Raw genomic sequence first — 22114 nt, 5'->3', positions numbered from 1 at the left:
CAGATGATATAGTTTATATTTAAAAGTCTCTGGAGACTCTATCATGAAACTACTACTGCTGATAAAAAAATTCAGCAAAATAGCTGGATACAAAATTGACAGACGTTTTCTTTAAAAGCTGTAAAGTCTTGGCCTTTAATGCCTAAGGATAGGTTTGATATCACAAATTTGTTCTGCTTTTTTCCTAGAAGTACCAATTATGTGTACCATAGAGATTTCTGTTATCTTCTATACCTACCATTTCTTCTCTAATAATTTTTAACTCTTTATTATTTATTATTTTTAATTTAATTTTATCGGCATTTTTCCAAGCCTATTTTCTGTGTCTCTTACAATTGTCAACAATTCCTATTTATCTTCATTTTGTGGCATCTTCTTCAATCACTTATACACCTTACCTTTGGAGACAGAGTCTCTCACTCATTTAACCAATTTGGCTAGATTTACTGGCCAGTGAGCCATCTCTCCAGCCCTAATTGTCTTACATTAATTTCATGATCTTTTACAACTTGTTTTCATGCCTCTCATGTTTCTCTTATATATTATCCAACAATCTTTATTGCTCATCTTCTTCCAACTTGCAGCACATTTTGCATTAGTTATTACTTTAAGTTGCAATAGAGCAATTCTTTACTACCTGTTATGTGTGGAAACATCCTTTTAGGAAGTGACTCAGAGGATGATTAGAACAGGGCTGAGCACTTGAAAGTGAGTTGTAATCGTTATAATTTCAGCGTCATTTTCTGTCTATATAAATTCTCATGGTTATTAGCACTTGTAATGATTCTGCTTCTAAGCAGCAAGAAGTTTCCCTTGCTCACTGGAAAGCACTCTATATTATAAATGCACGTGTGCATACCTCCATGTGCCCATTTAGAGCTATGACCTTAATTTTCCATTCTTTGACAATATGTAGTGATCAAACTTAATCCTTGGATATTATTATTACCAATATAAAATTGATTGTGCTCAAAGATAAGGGTAATTTGTTTCTCCTCCTGGGCTATGCTAACCACTTGTTGAAATTCTATTTTGGACCAGAACCCTAAAGCAACAGACATTTTAAGTGTCTTCATCACCCTGATCTGATTTCTAGTGTGTTTTTGTATCAAGGTTATAAAATTCTTCTTTAACAAAAGATGAAGCTTTAGGCTTGTGATTATAACTCTGTGGTAGAATGTTTGTTCATCTTGAACATTAAAGTCCCAAGCTTGAGTTCATCACTATAAAAAGAAAAAATAAAATTAAACAAAGCCCAAAAAGCTATTTTTGTTTTTTGTTTGTTCCATAGAATAAAGATGTCCCAGGTCTCATAAGTAAAAATTTCCAGAATATATTGTTAAATAGATATTTTCAGAGAAATTATTTCAGTAATTGATATATGTAGCTGAAGTTTCTCCAGTCCTGCCCAGCTTGCAGTCAGGACAAATCTCTCTCACCCACCAGTCCTGCAGCTGCTCTGACCCAAATAAACACACACAGGTTTATATTAATTAAAACTGCTTGGCCATTAGCTCAGGCTAACCACTGACTAGCTCTTACACTTAAACTCAGCCCATTTCTGTTAATCTTTATGTCGCCATGTGTTCCGTGGCTTTACCTGTGTGCCATTACATTGTTGCTCCCTGGACAGGGGGTTGGCATCTTCTAACTCAGCCTTCCAGCCTTCCCACAGTTCTCCTTGTCTGCTTATCCTGCCTATACTTCCTGCCTGGCTACTGGCCAATCAGCATTTTATCAACCAAGCAACACATTCACAGTATACAAAGCAATATTCACAGCAGATATAGTTTAAGTTCACTAAGGACAAGTTATGACAAATTGACTTCTAATAAATGTTTAATGAACTGATAGAACAGGAAATGGTGTAGAGTTTATCAAGATACCTTATTAAATTAAACAATTATTTTATGTGTGTGACTGTTTTACCTGAATGCATGTAAGTAGACTAATGCATACAGTGCTTTCTAGAGGCTAGAAAGGAGTATCAGATCCCCAGTGATTAGAATTGTGAACTATCTTCTGGGTGCTGAGAATTGAACCTAGGTCCTCTGCAAGAACAGTAAGTCATCTTAAATGGTGAGCCATTGCTTCAGCTCCATTGATTAACTTTCTAATATGTCCTAGAAAAACGCTTAGAGTAGTACATGTAGGCTGATATAACTGGTTGACCAATTAAAGTCAAATAGAATTCATCAGTGGATTGACATTGACCTGACCTAAACAGAGGCTCCTGGGGATAATTCACAGGATTCTCTTTTACTCTAATCTCTCAATACGTTGTCCATTGAAGCTCAAATGAAGAAATATAAGGTAGAGATTCAAATCCATATGGTTGTTAGGAGATGATTAACTTTTGAAATAATCAGAAAGAATGTATAAAGTTTGAAAGGACAGGCTAAAATGAACAGACTAAGAGCAAATATAAATTCAATTCTAATAATTATTTCTAGTACATGAAAGCTTAGCAAAAAAAAATTGACTCTGAGTTAAGAATGCTCTGATACACACACACACACACACACACACACACACACACACACACATGCATGTGCTTCATGTTACTTCCCTTTTTCTGGGATTGGAATATTGCTATGTTGCTCAGGATGACATTCAGCTAGTCATCCTACTACCCAAATCTCCAAGGTAGGTGGGGTTTTCTGTCATGTATCATTATACTCAGTTTTGCAATCCCCCCTTTAAACTTTTCATTGACTCCTCTCAACCCATAGTTACACTGTCTATGACCCTTGAATACATCACTCCCATTTCAACCATAAGATGCTTTGTGATCACCATTCTTCCCTGAACTTTGGTTATTAAGATCTTTTAAGAGTTCGTCTTCTCTTATTCAGGTCTTGGATCACCTTCTTAAAGATACTTTTTCTAGCTAGCATTCACTATCCTACTCTAGACTGATCTGCCTTATATGTTTCAACTTTAGTTGTCATTACCTGACATTGGTGTATGTGTTTGATTATGTTTCTATTACATGTTCCTTTCAGTGGAATGTGAACTTGAGGACAGAGATCATGTTTTACTCTTCTCTGGTGCATGCTAGGGATGCCATATAACAGACAATTTTGAAATATTTAGTAATTCGATAACTTGAAGTCTTTCAAAATCTGATTTCTCTATTTTTTGTTTCTTTATCCAGTATAGTTACAATAATATATGATTACAGTTACTTATCAGCACCCACAGACTCCTCAGTCATTTCAGCACAAAGTAGATTTTTGTTTTTTTCTGAAAAATATAGCTATTAACAGGTTAGTAAAGGTTAGGAGCTTATATACTTAAATTCTGCTGGTCCTTCATTCAGTATCTGCAGGCCTTCTGTTTCAGTATTCATTTCTATTTCTTATAAAAATTAAATTTAAATATTTTTAAAGATTTATTTATTTTATTTTTGATCGTGTGTGTGTGTATGTGTGTGTGTGTGTGTGTGTGTGTGTGTGTGTATGTGTGTGTGTGTGTACACATGTGTGTGCACTGCTGGTAGAGGCCTGTACTGCAGAGTGTATTGGTTCCCTTGGAGCTGGAGATACAGGCAGTTGTAAACTAACTGTTTGATTTGAGTACTGGGAACTGAACTTGGGTCTTCTGCAAGCATAGTTAGCTTTCTAAACCACTGAGCCATATCTTTAACCTCTTAATTTAAATTTTAAATATTTATTTTACCATCTTTCTAGGGAGTATGAAAACCATCATATGACATTTACCTCAATTTCTTGTGTTTCTTTCTTCTCCTCAAAACACTGGTAGTATCTGAATCCCTTCCATTCTTTCCTTCTAAGCTGTAACTTGAACCTGGATAATTTCCCATGTATGCTTTAGATAACTCTCACTCTTTTAGGAAGCTGGCCTTCCATCTGAATTTTCTTTCCTTTCTGTAGGATTAACTGATCCCTATAAGTTGATCTGCCTTTCTCTATCATTCTTTACCTCAGTTTTTGAGACAGAATCTATCACTGACCCAATACATTACCAATTCAAACAGACTGTCTGCCAGCAAGCTACAGGGACTCTCCTGCCAGCCCTCCCAGCACTAGGATTTCTGTCTGGTTTGTGAACTGCCACACCCAGTTTTCACAGGAATGGTAGCAGGACTAACTCTGGTCTCACTGAACTATTTCCCCATCCCCAAATTGTCTCTTGTAATTCATCTTTCTTTCTAAGTTCTCTCTCTGATTTTTCTGAGAGCAAGGACTTTGATTCATTATATGATTTTTTCATATATAAATGTGTTATGTAAAGTAACTATCATAAGCAACATAGCATATGTAGTTAAAATTAGGTAGTTCTAATTAGAGCAATATGATTCATTTTGTTACTTAAATAAATGCAGGTGTATGTCCTAGTTAGTTCACAATTTCAGGTTACAGCCCAGAACTAGAGGATAGTAAAGGGACAAAATCTTGAAGATGCCAGTCCCACCCACAGTCAAGAGCAGGGAGAAATGAATGCATGCACACCTACTGCTCAGTTCATTTTCTGTACTGTAAAACAATTTAAGACCCAAGCCTAGAGAATGGTGCCACCCACTTTTAGGGTGGGTATTCCCATATCAATTAACAAAATGGACAATTATCCATAGATTGCCCATGGAGTAACCTGATATAGAAAATCTCTTATTGAGTTTGTCTTCCCAAGCCATTCCAGATTGTGCCAAGTTGACAATTAAAACTATCACATATAGATGAATGACATTTAAATTATGGTAACATTTGCTATTTTTTATTAATTAAATTTATTTTTTGATAATTTTATATATGTATACAGTGCATTCTGATTACTCTCACCCTCACTTCTTATCTCTTTCCCACCCATGTATTTTCAAACAATTAAGTGTGTAATTCAATAACGTTAAGCACACTCACAGTTAATCTCAAGAATACTTTTCATCTCTAACACTTAAAATTCTCTACTCATTGAAGAACAACTTCTCTGCATCCTTCTCTATGCTGTAACATTCAATTTCATTTCCTTTTTTTGACAATACAGGTAGGAATATAGTAGTGATTAAAATGTCATATTGGAAATGATGTGAGAAACTAAAAGGTAATTTTACTTTACTATTTAAATAGTCTGTGATTAAAACACCTGCTGCTTCTCTTCACTTATAGAACATAAAGTGGCTGTGGAGGTAAAGAAAGTGTTTGTTGTCCCAAGTGATTGTTTCAAAGACCTAGTCATAACCAGCTTATAAGATGACTAAATGAAATGACATGCAAAAGCTTTTAGCAAAGTCAGTGTAAAGTTTTCTTCACTTTCTATTTTTTTTTGGCTTTTTTTTTGTCTAACTATAGAAAAATGACTAAGCAAGTTAATAAGCAGGCAAACAAGTAAAGCACTATTTTATTTAATAGCAAAGGCATTTAGCAGTGGGACTCTATTCACACAATGACTTTGCTAATTATAAATGAGCCTCATGTAGTATTTAAAGTATTTATAAGGTTCTTAGAAGGTTTTGAGTTTTGTACCCCTTCTGCTTGTAACAATGTGACTACAATCTAACAAAGAAGAAAAGTATTGCTTTTGAAATGTCCTATTAGTCAGACTGTTTATTTACTTAAATGAATACCCCCTTATCTTGCACATTCTCCCACCCCTCATTTCCAACACTCCCTGCCCCTGACTGAGAATGCTGATGTCAACACAGGCAGGCAGAATGTGGTACACAAGGCCTTTTAAGATTTGGCATTTTCTTTTTAAAAATTAATTATTTATTTTACACCCTGACCACAGCCTCCCCTCACTCCTCCCCTCCCACTCCTTAGCCCACCAGCCCTCTGGTCCCCCTCCTAATCTACCCCTCCTCCTTATTCAGAAAAAGGCTGTTCTCCCATGGGCAGCAGCAAAACATGGCATATCAAGCTGCCATAAGACCAAGGGCATGTAGCCCCTGTATTCAGGCTGAGCAAGGCAATCCAGCATGAGGAACAGGTTCCCATGAACCAGGCTAGTCTTTTGTGTGGGTTTTCCTCTGATGTCCCTGACTCCTAAATCCCTCTTTTCTCTCCTCAGCAGGGGTCCCCTGAGCCCAATGTTTGGTCATGGGTCTCTGAACCTGCCTCCACCAGTCACTGGGTGAAGGATCTCTGGGACAACAGGGTAATCACCAATCCAATCACAGGGGTTGGCCCAAAGATCTGGCCTTTTCTATCTGCACCTTCAGTTCTTACAACTTGTTTGTTGTGCTTACTGTGATTCAGCCAGAGCAAACTCCTTGCCATCCTCCAACAGTGTTCTAGGCCTGTGCACTGGCCTTTGCTGCATTATCATTTGGTGACTCCTGCTCAACTATTTTTTTTATTTATTTTACATCCTGCCCATAGCTTCCCCTCCCTCCTTTCCTCCCAGTGCCTTTCCCATCCCCTTTCTTTCTACCCCCCAAATGTACTCCTTTTTTGTTCAGGAAAGGGCAGGCCTCCCATGGATATTAACAAAACATGGCATTTCAAGTTGCAGTGAGACTAAGCACCTCTCCGTGTGTTAAGACTGGGCAAGGTGACCCAGTATGAGGAATAGAGTACCAAAAGCCAGCAAAAGAGTCAGAGACAGCCCTTGCCCCCACTGTTAGAAGTGTACACTGTTATTTTATTTTATTTTATTTTGGTTTTTTCGAGACAGGGTTTCTCTGTGTAGCTTTGTGCCTTTCCTGGAACTCGCTTGGTAGACCAGGCTGGCCTGGAACTCACAGAGATCCGCCTGCCTCTGCCTCCCAAGTGCTAGGATTAAAGGCGTGCGCCACCACTGCCCAGCTGAAGATCATTTTTAAATTGGGTTATTTTTTACTGTTCAACTCAGACTGGAAACCTCACAGCCTTCTTGAGCTGCCTTTCCCACACCTGCAGGCACACTGATAACACTTTACTCAAAACAGGACCCAGGTTATACATTATGACAATCATGTGTTCACAGGGTTCTCTTCAACAGTAGGCTGTGAGCACCTTGGGAGAAAGGGACTGAAGTATAAATTCTAATTTTTCCACTTAACCCTAAATATCTAGCATATGTTTTGGCCCTGTTGATATTTAATAAATGTACAAAGGTGATTATTTGGATCAGGAAAGGAAATGGTACTGTGATTTAACTTCGGAGGAAGAAAAGGGAGATGAGGAGAAAGGGGCTATAAAAGAAAGCAGGAACAGAGAAACTTAGTAAGGAAACAAGTAAGGAACTGGGAGAGTAAAGAAGTTAATTCTGAGAAGCATCAAGAAAGAGATTGAGGTATCTGAAGAAGAGCTGAAGGGAAGACATGGGAAGAGTTTTTACATCCTGAACTAGGCCACTGCCTTGGGCTGCAGTTAGGAGCTAGCTTGCTCCTTTGGTCACCATGCCATGCAGCATCTCTGTTCCAATCCAGACCTAAGCATTGGCAACCCCAATGTGGCACCACATATACATGAGCATTTTTATGTGGAAAGAGAAAGGGGGAACACTTTTTACTGTGTTTTCAGGATAGTTTATGTTGGGGAAACAGTCTCCCAAAGGGCAACACCATAGCAAGCTTCCTGCTGTCTTTACTTTTGCTGTATCAGAAGAGGTGTTTCTTCAGCTCTGTGGGGAGGCTGTAGCTCCTGCTAGCAGCCCTGAAAGAGTGGAAACCCTTTGTACATCCCCTACTTTGCTAAGCACCTTTATAGTGCATGAGGTCAGCATGCTGTTGTGATAATGCATGTAAACATTCCATCGTATTTATTATGATGTTTAAGACAGAATGACTTTGCAGATTCACCAAGCTCTCTTCTTCACAGGAGGTGTGCCCCTTGATGGCATCAGCCTTTTTGGATTTTTTTCCCTCGGGTAACCAAGAGTATCTTGTGCTATAGAAAGCAGCACAGTGTATCTATGGACAGAAGTCAGGAACTCAGATTGATAGTATGTGTTCTGCCATTTAATCTGAAGCTGACTTACATATTAAGTGTGAATAATGTCACCTACTTCATATGGTTATTGTGAAGGATGAAATCATGCAATCTATAAAATGTCACGTTTCCTAGTAATTCCCACTGCCATTCTCTCCTCTCATCCTCTCAATAATCTGCCAGCTATTTTCACCTTCAGTTTACAAATGAAGAAACTGAAGCTCACAAAGGAGGAGTGATTTATCCAAAGACACTTAGCTAGAATTTTCTAGTTTCCTTTCTGTTGCTGTGATAAAACACTGACTAAAAACAAGAGGAAAGGGTTGATTTGGTTTACATTACTACGTCATAGTCCGTCATTGAGGGAAGCTGGGGCAGGGACTCAAGCAAAAACTTGAAACAAAAACTTCAGAGGAATGCTGCTTGCTGGCTAATCTGAAGGCTCGTGCTTACATAGCTTCCTTATATAGTCTAGTACCACCTGCCTAAATAATAGTGATGCCCACAGTTATCTAGACCCATCTACATCAACAAACAATCAAGAAAAGTCCCCACAGATATACCCCCCCCCAAAAAAAAAAACAACCCTCATGTGGGCAATCCCTTGATTGAGACTCTATTCTCAAGGTAACAGTTGGGACTGACTAGGATAGTTCAAATGGTGCATGCCAGTTTCTGTTTTCCAAATAGAAAACCTCTCTATATACAAACCTACTACTTAGTAGGTTCTTTAATGCCCCTCATGGATCTTTCTTCCTGCACTCTCCAAAAGTACTTTGTACAATGAATTCATCGTCTTTTATTTTATTCCCCCCTTTCTTTTCTGGCTCTAGAAGAAAACACCAGCAGCCCCAACAAAGAAAACGAGCACCACTTTCAACATCGTGGGAACCACCTATCCTATGAACCTGGCCAAGGATGCTGAGTTCTCTACCATCTCCAAGGGTGCTGTTCCCAGTGCTTCTTCAACTCCAACAGTCATTGCTTCGCCAAAGGTCACTTATGTTCAGGACAGCCCTGCTGAGACCAAGACCTACAACAGTGTCAGCAAGGTTGACAAAATTTCCCGTATCATCTTTCCTGTGCTTTTTGCCATATTCAATCTTGTCTACTGGGCTACATATGTAAATCGGGAATCGGCTATCAAGGGCATGATCCGCAAACAGTAGATAATAGTGGTGGCATAGCAACCACTGTATACCCCGTGAATCATCCAAACACCCAAAATCCAGGGTTTCCTTTATGTGTTTCATGATTCTTCTTTTCAACCCTGTTCCAAGCTGAGTGTAATCACTTTCTCAATTCATATTTATAAACTTCAATGAAAATGTAACAACAGAAAAATGACTTGTCCCTTGAACATTGCTTGGATTGAGCCAAACACTGCCATTTGTCCAGTTGCTTATCTTAGTGTGCCAGTCTCCCCCAGCTGAGGACACTGCATGTGTTTAATTTCACTCTGCCCAACAAAGAAGGAACAGGAGACTCTACTTTTTCTAATGGAAACCTTGGCTGTATGAAGTGCAGTGTGTTGAGATACAGGAGCATATTAACTGGGCTGCATTGGATGATTCTGACTCACTATGGAGTTAGGCCCAGCTGTCTCATATAATCTTATCATTCTGGCCCCTCCCATGCCTCCAGCAAGGCCTACTAGATATATGAACTGGTAGAATGGGAAGAAGCCTGTGCAAACTTCTGAAGTGACCCCTAAATAGTTCCTTGCCTTAGAAGTTAGTGGAGACAATTAAGGCTCAACTCTGTCAAACATATATGGTAGAGAGAGAGAGAGAGAGAGAGAGAGAGAGAGAGAGAGAGAGAGAAAACTAGTTGGGTCATTCCTGTATTAAAAGTGTGGGTTCTACTCTAGTTTCAGCCAGCCCCTCAAGAAAGTAGCATCTCAATATATGTCTCCTTCAGGAAAGCCTCAACAACACCAAGTCCCTTATAGCCACCTGAGTATTGCTTACTGTGGATTCATGGCTGCCTGTAAACTCTTCAGGAAAAAAAAAAAATGAACAGACACTTTTAAGCCAAATTTAAAAGGTAAACATACACACAAAATGATCTAGATCAAATGCCTATATAAGAATTGTTCAAAGATGGGGAATCTAAGAAACTCACCTCCCTGCCAATGCAACTTGTCAAATAGTAGATGGATTAAGATGGTTGGTAATGTTTGAAGGCTGAAATCTGCCTCAAAAGAAAGGGCCACAAACAGGAGAAAGCAAAACTTTTCCTTCTACATTGTACATATTGTGCTCCTCTTTCAGGCTCAGTCACTTTGCTCCCATTATGTCAAGGACTTCTTACCCACTTTGGATGCTGATTGCAATGAGGGGTGAATTGCAGATTCATACAAATATCTCTACTTATTTTTGAGTCAGTTAAATCATTAACTTTATTACCAATTTTATAATGTATTAGAGGACATTTAATCTCAGTTTGTTCTTAAATGTAAGCAAAAAAAAAAACAGACATAAACACACAATTTTTATAAGGTAGTCCCAGAAGTTTGAATAATTTGCCTGGAGTTCTTAGAAATGTCTTTAATAAAGAAATATCCTATGCCCATTTCCAAAGGCCAAAATGAAGGAATAACTGAGAAGCCAGGGCCATTCTTAACTTAGAATGAGCACAGCCACAGTGGGCCCTCTGGGTCATGAAGACAGTTTGACACTATAAAGGTCTTTAGAAAGATAACAGTACATTACCCAAGATCACCTCTAGTAGTAATGACTTGAAGGAATGAGACTGTTTAATACAACAGCCCCAGCCACTTTGGATCTGAATAGCTCAACTAGTCCAGAGTATCCAGAAGGTCCAAAGTAAAGCCACAAGTAGCACCACAAGCATATTCTCTGCCCACCCACTGAACAAAGCTTCTAAGGGATGTGTCATTAGCTGCTGGTTGCCTTTTCATTCATCTTTCCCTTATCCCTTGCTTCCTTGCCATTGCTGGGATAATGCATGCCAGTCCCATTATTCTTAAGATGTGTCTGTAGGTAAATTTATGACTAGAAGAGTGTAGTCTTGTGGATGTGTAGGAATTGGGGGGTGGGGAGCTGTTAATGATTGTCTTAAGGAATTTAAAATGGAACCTTGACCTTTGCCTCTCTGTAGAAATTGTGTTTCAAAATGCTTTGGTGCAATGTTTAGTGGCTGTTTATTAAAACCCTTTATGAATTGTACTTGTGCTGGAATACTTTCATTGATTAGTCTTACACACTAATAAGTACTATATTTTTGACTTTGATACCCTCTCTGGTACCCTAAACTTTCCACTTAACATCATTAGAAAATACTAGAAGAGGGTATCTCTAGTACATGAGATCAGTTATAGTGATCCAAAATGGATCCTGTGTAAAAACATAGTTTTGAATGATTCTTTACCCAACACAAAAGAGAAAGAAACAATATTTTCATTATAGTTCTAGACATGTTTCCCTTTTCACTGAGTATTGTTTTCATTTGGCAATATTTCAATTAAAGTGATAGAGAGCATCTAATTAGTTAAGCCATGTGTTAGGGCATGTGTGCCACCACTCTTTTTCATAGTGTTCTGAGAAATCTTAGAGGAAATCTCAAGAGATATACATGAGAAATTTACCTGACCCCAGGAAATGAGAAAAATATCCTTGGGAGAGTGTTGCATACACACACACACATACACACACACACAAACACACACACACACACACACACACACACACACACACACACACACACACACACTCAGGCATGCACAAAAGCATTATTCTCCAAAATGAAAGAAGGACTTGAGTGGTCTGACCACTGAGACTCATTCCAGCTCTATGGTCATGTGATAGATGCTATCACTACACTAATCCCTTGGTCCAGGTCCATGCAGTTCAATCACACCTCATAGTGATATGGCGAAACGCCAGAAGCAGCCATGCTTTTAAAATTACTTCACACAATATTGAAGTCTTGTTGTTTCCTTAAGAACCTCCTGAAATCACTTTGCCTCTGATAACTATTTACTTAGTCTTAGGGGGAAATTATCAACACTTCTGGTTTGGGGGATCAGTAAATTTAGGTTTGAATATTTTACGTGCAAAAAACCTGTGTGTGTGTGTGTGTGTATGTGTGTGTGTGTGTGTATGTGTGTGTGTGTAGAGGGAGGGATGGGGAAGAAGGACAGAAAAGGGGGAAAGAGAGAAAAAGAGAAAGAATAAGAAGAGAAGAAAAATAGGGGAAGGAGATCCCCAGAGCATTAAATGTAACAGGGTAAATGTACCTCCTAGCTCATGGTAAGTGCACAATAAATGTTTACTGAATAAGCAAATGCTAATTTAGATCAGAACTACATGACAGGATTGGCTCTCTCCATGATCAGTAGATGCCAATGGAAACAGACAAATATAATGTGCAGCCTTCTGAAGCAACTCTGAGAACATTCCAGTGCTAATAAACATGCACTATTTTATGCCACTTTAAATAGCTTTTTCCTATTTAAATCATTGTTTATTCCTGTGTGCTTTTAAATGTGGAGGTCTCATTAATAATCCATTAGTTCCTCTTCCTAAAAACCTGCAGGCAGGTAGGAAGACATGACCAAGTAGCAGACCCCTCTGAAACCTCAGGCATACTCGCTGACTCCTTCAGAGGCTGGGCTTGTGTAGGAGACAACCTAGAACACAGATTCCTTGAAAAAAGACCAGCAGCAAGTGGAAATAACAGGGAGGGTACAGGGAGATACAATCTGGGGAAATTCTCTCAATAGAGTCCCAGAATTTGAGGCAGGCATCTCTCCAGCTTCAGTGGCTTCTAGTTACATAGCTTTCCTTCACCCAGCAGGTCAATCATGTGACCATATACTATAGTGAGGCTAAAGGTGCCTGCACTTGTTGATAAAACTGCTTTCTGAAGGCCGGGCGGTGGTGGCGCACGCCTTTAGTCCCAGCACTTGGGAGGCAGAGCCAGGTGGATCTCTGTGAGTTCGAGGCCAGCCTGGACTACCAAGTGAGTTCCAGGAAAGGCGCAAAGCTACACAGAGAAACTCTGTCTCGAAAAACCAAAAAAAAAAAAAACCAAAAAAACAAAAAAACAAAAAAAAAAAACTGCTTTCTGGGCCTTCTGCCTTGTATTATCCTTTAAATTGTAAATGTTTAAAGTATAAAATTTGATGTTGTGGTAATAATACATAGTGAAATGATTATCAATGTCAAGCCTACATTTGGGTTTGAGGCTTTATGTTTGGGTTGTGTTTTTGTCTTAGTTTCTTTTGTGATACACTGATAAATGCTCTGGCAAAAGCAACTTAAGGGAGGGTTTACTTTAGTTCTAGCTTGTGGTTTAGTGTACATCATAGCAGGAAAGTCAAGGCAGCAAGAACTTGAATCATATCCATAATCAGGAATGAGAGAGCAATGTATGCATGAATGTATGCAGACTGCTCAGCTCACTTTCTTCATTTAAATGCTCAGAAACCCAGTCAGGGAATGATCCCACTCACAGTGGGCAGGCTTTCCTATTTCTATTAAAGTAATTCACATAATCTCCCACAATCATGACCAGAGGTCATCTCCTAAGTGATTCTAGATTCTGTCACATTGACAATTAATAATTTTGTTTTTTTTTTACTTTTATATTCCACATATGAGTAAGATCACAGTGCACTTGTCTTTTTGTGATTGGCTTATTACACTTAAGATAATGACCTCCAGGTCTGTCACATGACAAATAGTAGGGACAACCTGGACTTGATCTGCTTTCCTTCTTCAGATCCAATACTTTGATATCATGGAAAATGCATCAAGAAAAATGGTTACTTTGATTTCAGCTAGGATTAAATCCCATTATTTCTGCTCACGTGGAATTTAAGTTGACTCTTAGTTTCTGTATTAGTAAATTCTGATTATAGCCAGGCATAGTGGCACATGCCTTTAGTCCCAGTGCTCCAGAGGCAGAGGCAGGTGGATCTACATGAGTTTGGGGCCAGCCTGGCCTACAAAGTGAGTTCCAGACAGCCAGAGCTACATTTAAAAAAGCCAATTCATATTACAATAGATCTAAGTCAGCATAGTGTTCTTTCTAGTAGTTGCTTTAGTGACACACTCTATGTCACCAGATCCTGGGCCACATCCTGATTCTACTGTTGCTTTCACACTAGCCTACTCTAGAAGCACAAAATCCATTAAAAAAAAGAACTTCTGTAACATAATTAGATAATTTGTCAGCTTCAGCTTCAAATGAATTTTTATTAAATGCCAAGTAAAGTCCATGAGGAGAGACAGGGGCCACATTTACAGGTGGAACAAGGGTCTCTCTAGATTTCTGCCTTCACTCTTACATCCTTGCACTGAGCTATAGGTCTCATGTGTGAAGAGATACAGGATGAGTATGATTCAGCTCCAATCTATGGATGGGAAAAACTGGATGTGCAGCTGATAAGATTAGGGGGGTCTGGCAGTGGTAGCACACACCTTTAGTCCCAGCACTCAGGAGGCAGAGGCAGGAAGATCTCTGAGTTTCAAGGACAGCCTGTTCTACAGAGCGAGTTCCAGGACAGCCAGGGCTGTTATACAGAGAAACTCTGTCTTGAAAAAACAAAAAATAAAAATAAAAAAAGATCAGAGGGATATTGATAAAAGACAGAGTGAGAGGGAAAAAAAACACCTCCTTTTGTTTTGACCTCAAAATCTTAGCACAAGATAGAAAAAAAAAATCCTCAGAAGGAAACCCTTGGACTTATATTATTATAGACCTGCAATATGCAGGTACCACTGTAGCTGGAGAATTTCTCTCCAGCTCCCACCAAGCCCTGGCAGTCCCTTAGCCCACTTATAAAAGAAACATACAGACTCTTACATTATTTAAACTGCTTGGCCATTAGCTCAGGCCTATCATTGTCTAGCTCTTATGTGATGGTATTGTGTTCCCCAAAATATTGTGTACCTTAATAAACTTATCTGGGATCAGAGAACAGAAAATCCACAAGATGCTTAGGCTAGAAAATGTTAGCACACGCCTTTAATCCTAGCATTCCAGAGACAGAAATCCCTCTGGATCTCTGTGAGTTCAAGGCCGCATTGGAAACAGCCAGGCATGGTGACTCACGCCTTTAATCCCAGAAAGTAGCCTTTAGTCCCAGGGAGTGGTGACAGAAAGCAGAAAGGTTTATAAGGTGTGAGGACCAGAAACTAGCAGCATTTGGCTGGTTAAGCTTTTAGCTGGTTAAGCTTTAGGATTCTAGCAGCACAGTTCAGCTGAGAGTGATTCGGATGAGGACACAGAGGCTTCCAGTCTGAGGAAACAAGACGAGCTGAGAAGTTGGCCAGGTGAGATAGCTGTGGCTTGTTCTGGTACTCTGACCTTCCAGCATTGACCCCAATAACTGGCCTCGGGTTTGATTTTATTAATAAGACTCTTTAACATTCATGCTACACTCTTACTCATATTTAGCCCATTTCTATTAATCTATACTTTGCCACGTGGCTCGTGGCTTATTGGTACCTTACATCTTCCTTGTCCTGGTGGCGGCTCCAGGCAATCTCTCCCTTCCCTTCCTGTTTCCTCAATTCTCCTCTCTGTTAGTCCCGCCTATAGTTCCTGTCTGGCTATTGGCCAATCAGTGTTTGTTTATACAGAGTGATATCCATAGCATACCACTTCTCTTCTTTTATCACAAGACAGAGGCCTCTCTTTGGTCTAAGGCCATCCCTTCCTTTGTTCCTCCTCTCTGCTCTCTTTCTCAGTGAAACTGCTCTTGCTGAGTCAACACTGTCCTCCTTCCTAAAACCTAAAGGCTTTCCCCACTTCTCTTTTTTTTTTTTTTTTTTTTTTTTTTTTTTTTGGTTTTTCGAGACAGGGTTTCTCTGTGTAGCTTTGCGCCTTTCCTGGAACTCACTTGGTAGCCCAGGCTGGCCTCGAACTCACAGAGATCTGCCTGGCTCTGCCTCCCGAGTGCTGGGACTAAAGGCGTGCGCCACCACCGCCCGGCTCCCCACTTCTCTTATTTGCACTATCAACAACATTTCACACTGGTCACAACTACTTTATCTTTGAAATCTACTCTGGTTCCATGACACCAAACTCTCCCAAGTACCACCTTTTGTGTGTGTATGTGTGTTTGTGTGTGGGGGGGTGTTTTCCGGCTCAACTTTCCCTTTCCTTTAAGTCTGTGGTTCCCTATGGTGTTGTTTATTTTCTTCTTCACACTGTCCCTGAGTGATCTGATGTCTCATGATGGGATGGCTTAGGTTAGCACACACTCTAGTTATCTCTTGTTTAACAAAGCACCCTAAGTGAAACAACTCCTCTTTATCTTACCCATTGATGAAGAGAGTCTAAAGAGCACACCAGGTATAGTGTAGATGAATTTCTAAACAGTCTTATTAAACAAGAAACACAGAGCCAAATACAGGGGTGAAAGCTGTAGAGATCAGAGAAATACTGAGAGTCACCAGCTAACCTTAGCTCACCATGCTTAGCTTCCCAAGAGAACCAGCTTCTTCCTGTCTAACCTGCACCTTTATTGCCTTGCTGTTCTGCCCTCACATTGGCTATCTTAGCCCAGCCACCTCACTTCCTCATCACTGCCTGTCTATACAGACCTCCAGGTCTCTATAGTTGGTACTGGGATTAAGGGTGTGTGTCACCATGCTTGGTTGTTCCCTAGTGTGTCCTTGAACACACAGAGACTCTGCCTGCCATGTGATCAGATTAAGGGTGTGTGCTACCACTGCCTGACTTTTGTTTATGGCTGGCTATGTCCTCTGATCTCCAGGCAAACTTTATTTATTAACATACAAATAAAATATCAGCACATTTCAGCACAAATAAAATATCACCACATTTCTCCTTTTTTTAATAAAAATAAAAAAGAATAAAAATGTTATAACTAATATAAGAAAAACTATATGCAATAAGTACAATAACTATATACAATTTATACAAGCAATAAATACATCAACCATGTCTAGTCCATTTGCATTTGACAAACTCAGAGAAAATATTCCATTATCTATCCTATTTTGGTAAGTCCAAAATGTACCTGATTCACTTTCTATCCTAACTTATATTACTAACAGAGAACTATCTTATAATGTCTTTCATATTTATACACTTACACCTCTTTAGTGAGTTTCTTTTCTGAAATTCTTAAGAAGGAAAATTATAACTATACCTAATCTTTAGCTTTAACTGTAACTATCATCTTCAACTCACTATAAATACAACTATCTAATTGTCAACTAACTATAACTGTAACTATTTAATCTTCAACTCCCTCAGAAACCCAAGAAAGAAATAATATTACGTAGTAAAACAGGAAGTGCAAACAAGTGACTTCCAAAAAAAAAATGTGAATTGACAGAAACAGCCAGCTGCCTGGACAATCACCGGAGGTTTCTCTGCAACATTGGGGCATCATCTTCAGCCTATAGGCTTAGAAAGCAATTCTCACATTGTACTGTATCAGAGCATTATTTGTGAAGTAGAGTGTACACAAGGCCTACAGTATAGCTTGTCTCTACTTCATGGTTTCTGGAGCCACAGACAGGGTGACTCAAAAAACATGGAGGGACTTTATTAACCAGAGTATCTGAGAGAAGTATCTTCTCCTTGGAAATGCCTTGGACTGTATGCACTGAAATATAGACATATTAGTTGCCAAACTCTAGTTCTGTTCAGAAGCATAAAAGTTGGATCCTAAACCAAGAAGATCAAACATATTCCAGATGCCGGGTGAAGGGGTCAGGATCTTAAGTCACCTTCCTTCCAAGCAGATTGGTACATGAAGAGTTAAGGACAAACTCATCTAGGACTGTGCACCTGCACATTGTATGACTTTTCACAGCATGGCATCTAGGTTCTGAAAGGGAATGTCTCCAGAGGGAGCCTCTGGAGAACAAACATCTCAAAGGAAACCAGTAGAAGCTATAGGAATTTTTACTGCCCTGTGTTGGGAAACACATAGACTATCAAAAACCAGTGAAGAATGAAGAAAAGGGACACAAAAAATGCTGAAGATGTCATAAGTATGGGTGAGGGACTTGCCTCCACTTTACCCTGGGTACTCTTGAGAAGAAAGGGATAAGAAAATATCAGCTAGAGAGACCTAGTTGATGAGAAGAAAGACAGAAACACAGGTCAGCTTCAGGAGGATCTGGGTCAATACCCAACAGCCCAGAACTTTATTCAAAAGGGTTTCTTATAGTAATGCCAAGGGGAAAGGCAAAAAACCCCCCCCTTTCAAGATCAAAGCATAACATACAGCCAAGTGCAGACCCTTCCAAACACCTGGTAACCATGCCTGTGGTCAAATTATCCCATTATGCAACCCTGTTGGGTAAAGCAAGCTCAGATTTTCTGACCTTGAGTCATTTGTGCCTCCACAAGTATGTATGAAAACCACAACACCTCTTGTATGTTGATAACTGCCAAATTGATACTTTTAGCCTAGTTCTTTCAAATGAATTCTTTTTTTTATGTTCAGAGGAACCCCCATTAAACTCTCTCTCTCTCTCTCTCTCTCTCTCTCTCTCTCTCTCTCTCTCTCTCTCTCTCTCTCTCTGTCTCTCTCACTCACTCACACCTTCCCTTGATTGTTCTTTTATCAATTAATAGATGAATTATTTACCAAGATGCTCCATTAAAAAAAAGCTAAAGGTGATATTTTCTATAAATCTGTCTTGCATCTTTATGCCTAGCACATTTGAAAGTCTTATATTCAAGCTCCTACTTAAATCTTATATTGTACCCTCTCCTTCCTACTTCCATTATCTAAACTTTCATCATGAGTCTCCTTGATTACTACAGTCATGCCTCTTAAAACTATAAAATGTATTATGTCACTTGCCTGTAAAGTGCCCTTTGTTGGCATCTTGCTCAGCATAGAATAAAGTCCAAAATGTATCCCTGGCCTTAAAATTCCTGTGTAGTATGTTCTTGATTACTTCTCAGTATCCTGTTTGCAAAACTGCTGTTTCTCACTTACAGTGCACCAGCTGTGTGAACCACATATCAGTGGTTCACTCAGTTTACATTTTCTACATGTTTAGCCATGCCATGTACTTCCACTCCACTCTAACCTAATGTTCACCAGATGTTGTTCCAATTTCCCACCAGACTAAGCTTTGTAACGGGTAATTGTTGAAGTATACCATAGGGTTTGACCAAAGATAGAGTCAAAACTCAAAAGAGGGGATGTATAGATAGCTTAGTAATTAAAGAGATTGCTGCACAAGGATGAGGACCTAAATTTGGCTCCTCAACATATACATAAAAGCCGGGCATTTAGGTGCATGTTTGTACCCATACAGGGAGAAGAGACAGATGGATCCTGGGGACTTGATGATCAGCCATTTTCCATGTTCAGTAAGTGAACTTGTACCAAGAAAAAAAGTGTGGAAAATGATAAAGGAAGATTCATAGATTTTGTTTCTGTCTTCCACACATACACACACAGAAAAGCACAAGCACATACACACATGCATACAAGACAAAAAAAAAATAAAAGAGAAAAAAAGAAAAAGATTACTGAATATAATAAATTGTGAGCTGACCTTTAAAAGATGATGCCCATTCCTCAGGCAGGGAAGAATATTGACAACAGAATACACAAAGGCTCAAATATTTGAGAGACAAAAGTTAGTTATATAGCGAAATTTGCCAAAACTGTCCAGGCTGACTATTAGGATGGCAGGTGGATATAATAGCTCAGAACCTAAGAAAGTGGCATGAGAGACAGGCTGTCATTTATCTATCTGATAATGTGGCCACATGCCATCATCAGGTTGCCTTGAGATCCTAGAAGGTTAGCTCACAAAGATGACTGCAGCAGGAATCTTAAAAGTTCTTATTAATAAAATCAAACCTGAAGCCAGGTTTTGGGGTGAATGCTGGAAGATCAGAGAAGCAGAACAAGCCACAGCTACCTCACCTTGCCAGTTCCTCAGCTGATCCTGTTTCCTCAGACTGGAAACCTCTGAGTCCTCATCCAGGATGAATCTCAGCTGAACTGCTGCTCAAAAGCCTGAAAGCTTAACCAGCCAAATGCTTCTAGTTTCTGGTCTTCATACCTTATAAACCTTTCTGCTTTCTGCCATCACTCCCTGGGATTAAAGGCTCACTTCTTGAGATTAAAGGCATGAGTCACCATGCTTGGCTGTTTCCAGTGTGGCCTTGAACTCACAGAGATCCATGTAGATCTCTGCCTCTGGAAAGCTAGGATTAAAGGTGTGTGCTACCACTGCCTATCCTCTATGTTTAATATTGTGGCTGTCCTGTTCTCTGACCCCAGATAAGTTTACTAGCATGCACAATATTTTGGGGAACACAATACCTTCACAGATGATAGCAACACACATAAGATGCTTTGAGGAAAACAAGAACTAATGTCACTATTCCAAATAAACTTCCTTCAGACCCAGTATCTTAGTTTCTCATCCTTTCATACTCTCTCCAGCTTCACTGTTCAATAAATTCTCTCACTCACAGGCCCTTTTGACATAAATAAACTTCAAATAAATGAGCAGGAATTACATTAAATGTATTGACAATACTGACCAGTTTCCCTGCAAATTGCTTTTTAATCAGTCTCAAAATGACCCTTAAAGCTACACTAGACTGGGACTCTGCATCCCAGCAAATGAAGTATCATGTTTGGTCCATTTCCTAAAATACAGCTTCAGATCATACTAGTCTTCTTCCTGCCTTTTAATGGAGGAAATTTAAAGAAATTTAATGAATGTTCTTGAAAGTATAGAGCTATTGACTTTCTGGTTGAAATAGTACCAGCCAGTGAAATCAAATCTCAACCACTACATGTTGATATCAGAAATAGTTCCTATTGACACTGAAACTGTCCAGTCTCTTCACACCATATTCATGCTCAGCTTGCGTCCTGTGAGGAGTAAAGTTTTTTGCTGACTGCTAGAGGTCATAGTCTCCCATGGCCTGGCAGTTTATTTCAATAGCTCGGCAACATGGAAATACCCTCCCTCTAGCAAAGCTTCCTGCTTTCTACCTGCTCTTATCTGGATGATGTCCCTGGATCTGTAGGACTGACCTTATCTGAAAGCTGTCTTTAAACCAGATGCCTGACATCTTTAGCTTGACCCTTGGTACAGACTCCTGTTAGAAGACTCATACTAGGAGCTCTGCTATAGGACCCTACTGCCACATACTAGACCTTGTGATAGAAGCATGCCAGTTAATGCAAATTAGGGTTTGTCCCCAGGCTCCCCAATCCTATATATTACTTATACTCTGGAATAAAGTTGAGCTGATTCACTGAAATCGGTTTCCCAGAGGGCTATTTCTGTTAGTGCTCATGGGCCCTGTACAAAGCTTTCTGTCACTGCTTCTGCCCCTTTGCCCTCTTGGACTTATGGCCAACAGACTGAGGAGGGAAAAGAGAGGACCACCACACTGTGAGGAGTTACAGTCAACTTTTCTGGATTTGTGTGGTGCTAGTAGGGTATCTCTAGGTTAAGATAAGTAGGAGATGGTGTCCAAGGCTCAGCAGTTGCTTTAGTGCTCAATTGGTTGCTTCAACTGGAAATGAGTTTTAGACTCAGGTCTTTGGATAATGGTCATCGTACAATTTTCTTGAATAATCCATAGTGATAGATATGGCTTGGCAAGAACCTTGAGCAGGTTATCATTTCCTTTTTTGACTATTAATATGTGAACATTGGAGAGAGTTTTTTTGGTGTGCATGATGATATATATGTCTGTATAATATGTGTATATGTTATATGTGTGTATACAATGTATATGTGTGTGAGTGCAAACATGTGTGTGCCAGAAGTGCACATATGGAGGTCAGAAGACAACCTCAGGTGTTTGTCCTCACCTTCTATCTTAAGACAGTATCTCTCTTGTAGGACATTGCTTCATATGCCAGATGAGCTGACCTGTGAGCTTCCAGACTCCTCTGTATCTTCCTCTCATGTCCCTGCAGAGGTGCTAGGATTACAGGTGCCCAAATTATTTCTTCCAGCTTTTACATGGATTCTCAGGATCTTAACTCAGGTCATGAGGCTTGCACAGCAAGTGTTTTACCCATACTTGTGAGTTGGGGCAACTCATTTAACCTCTGTAACATAAATATAATAAGAAAATATTTATAACAATAATTAAAAAGATTAAATGAGAAGATTATTGGAACTTCTAATTGCTATTTCACATTCAGTGAATATTTTGTCTAATCTCAACACTGTTCCTGACTTAGAATAGGTGCCCTCCATCTCTAGGTATCAAATATGCACCTA

The 22114-nt window shown here is 39.5% G+C and overlaps 1 protein-coding gene across 1 annotated transcript in view; it reads left to right on the top strand.

Annotated features, from left to right (window-relative positions):
• The window catches only part of Gabra3 (gamma-aminobutyric acid type A receptor subunit alpha3), a 172720-nt gene extending 161745 nt beyond the window's left edge, over positions 1-10975 (top strand). Inside the window, exon 9 of the mRNA XM_059251255.1 lies at positions 8705-10975. Coding sequence (XP_059107238.1) covers positions 8705-9040 — 336 coding nt within the window. The 3' untranslated portion in view covers positions 9041-10975. The remainder of the gene's footprint in view (positions 1-8704) is intronic.
• Positions 10976-22114: the final 11139 nt, after the last annotated feature.

Source organism: Peromyscus eremicus, chromosome X, assembly GCF_949786415.1.
Source record: "Peromyscus eremicus chromosome X, PerEre_H2_v1, whole genome shotgun sequence".
In the NCBI taxonomy this organism is placed as follows: domain Eukaryota; kingdom Metazoa; phylum Chordata; class Mammalia; order Rodentia; family Cricetidae; genus Peromyscus; species Peromyscus eremicus.
This window is presented reverse-complemented; position numbering and strand designations above follow the sequence as displayed.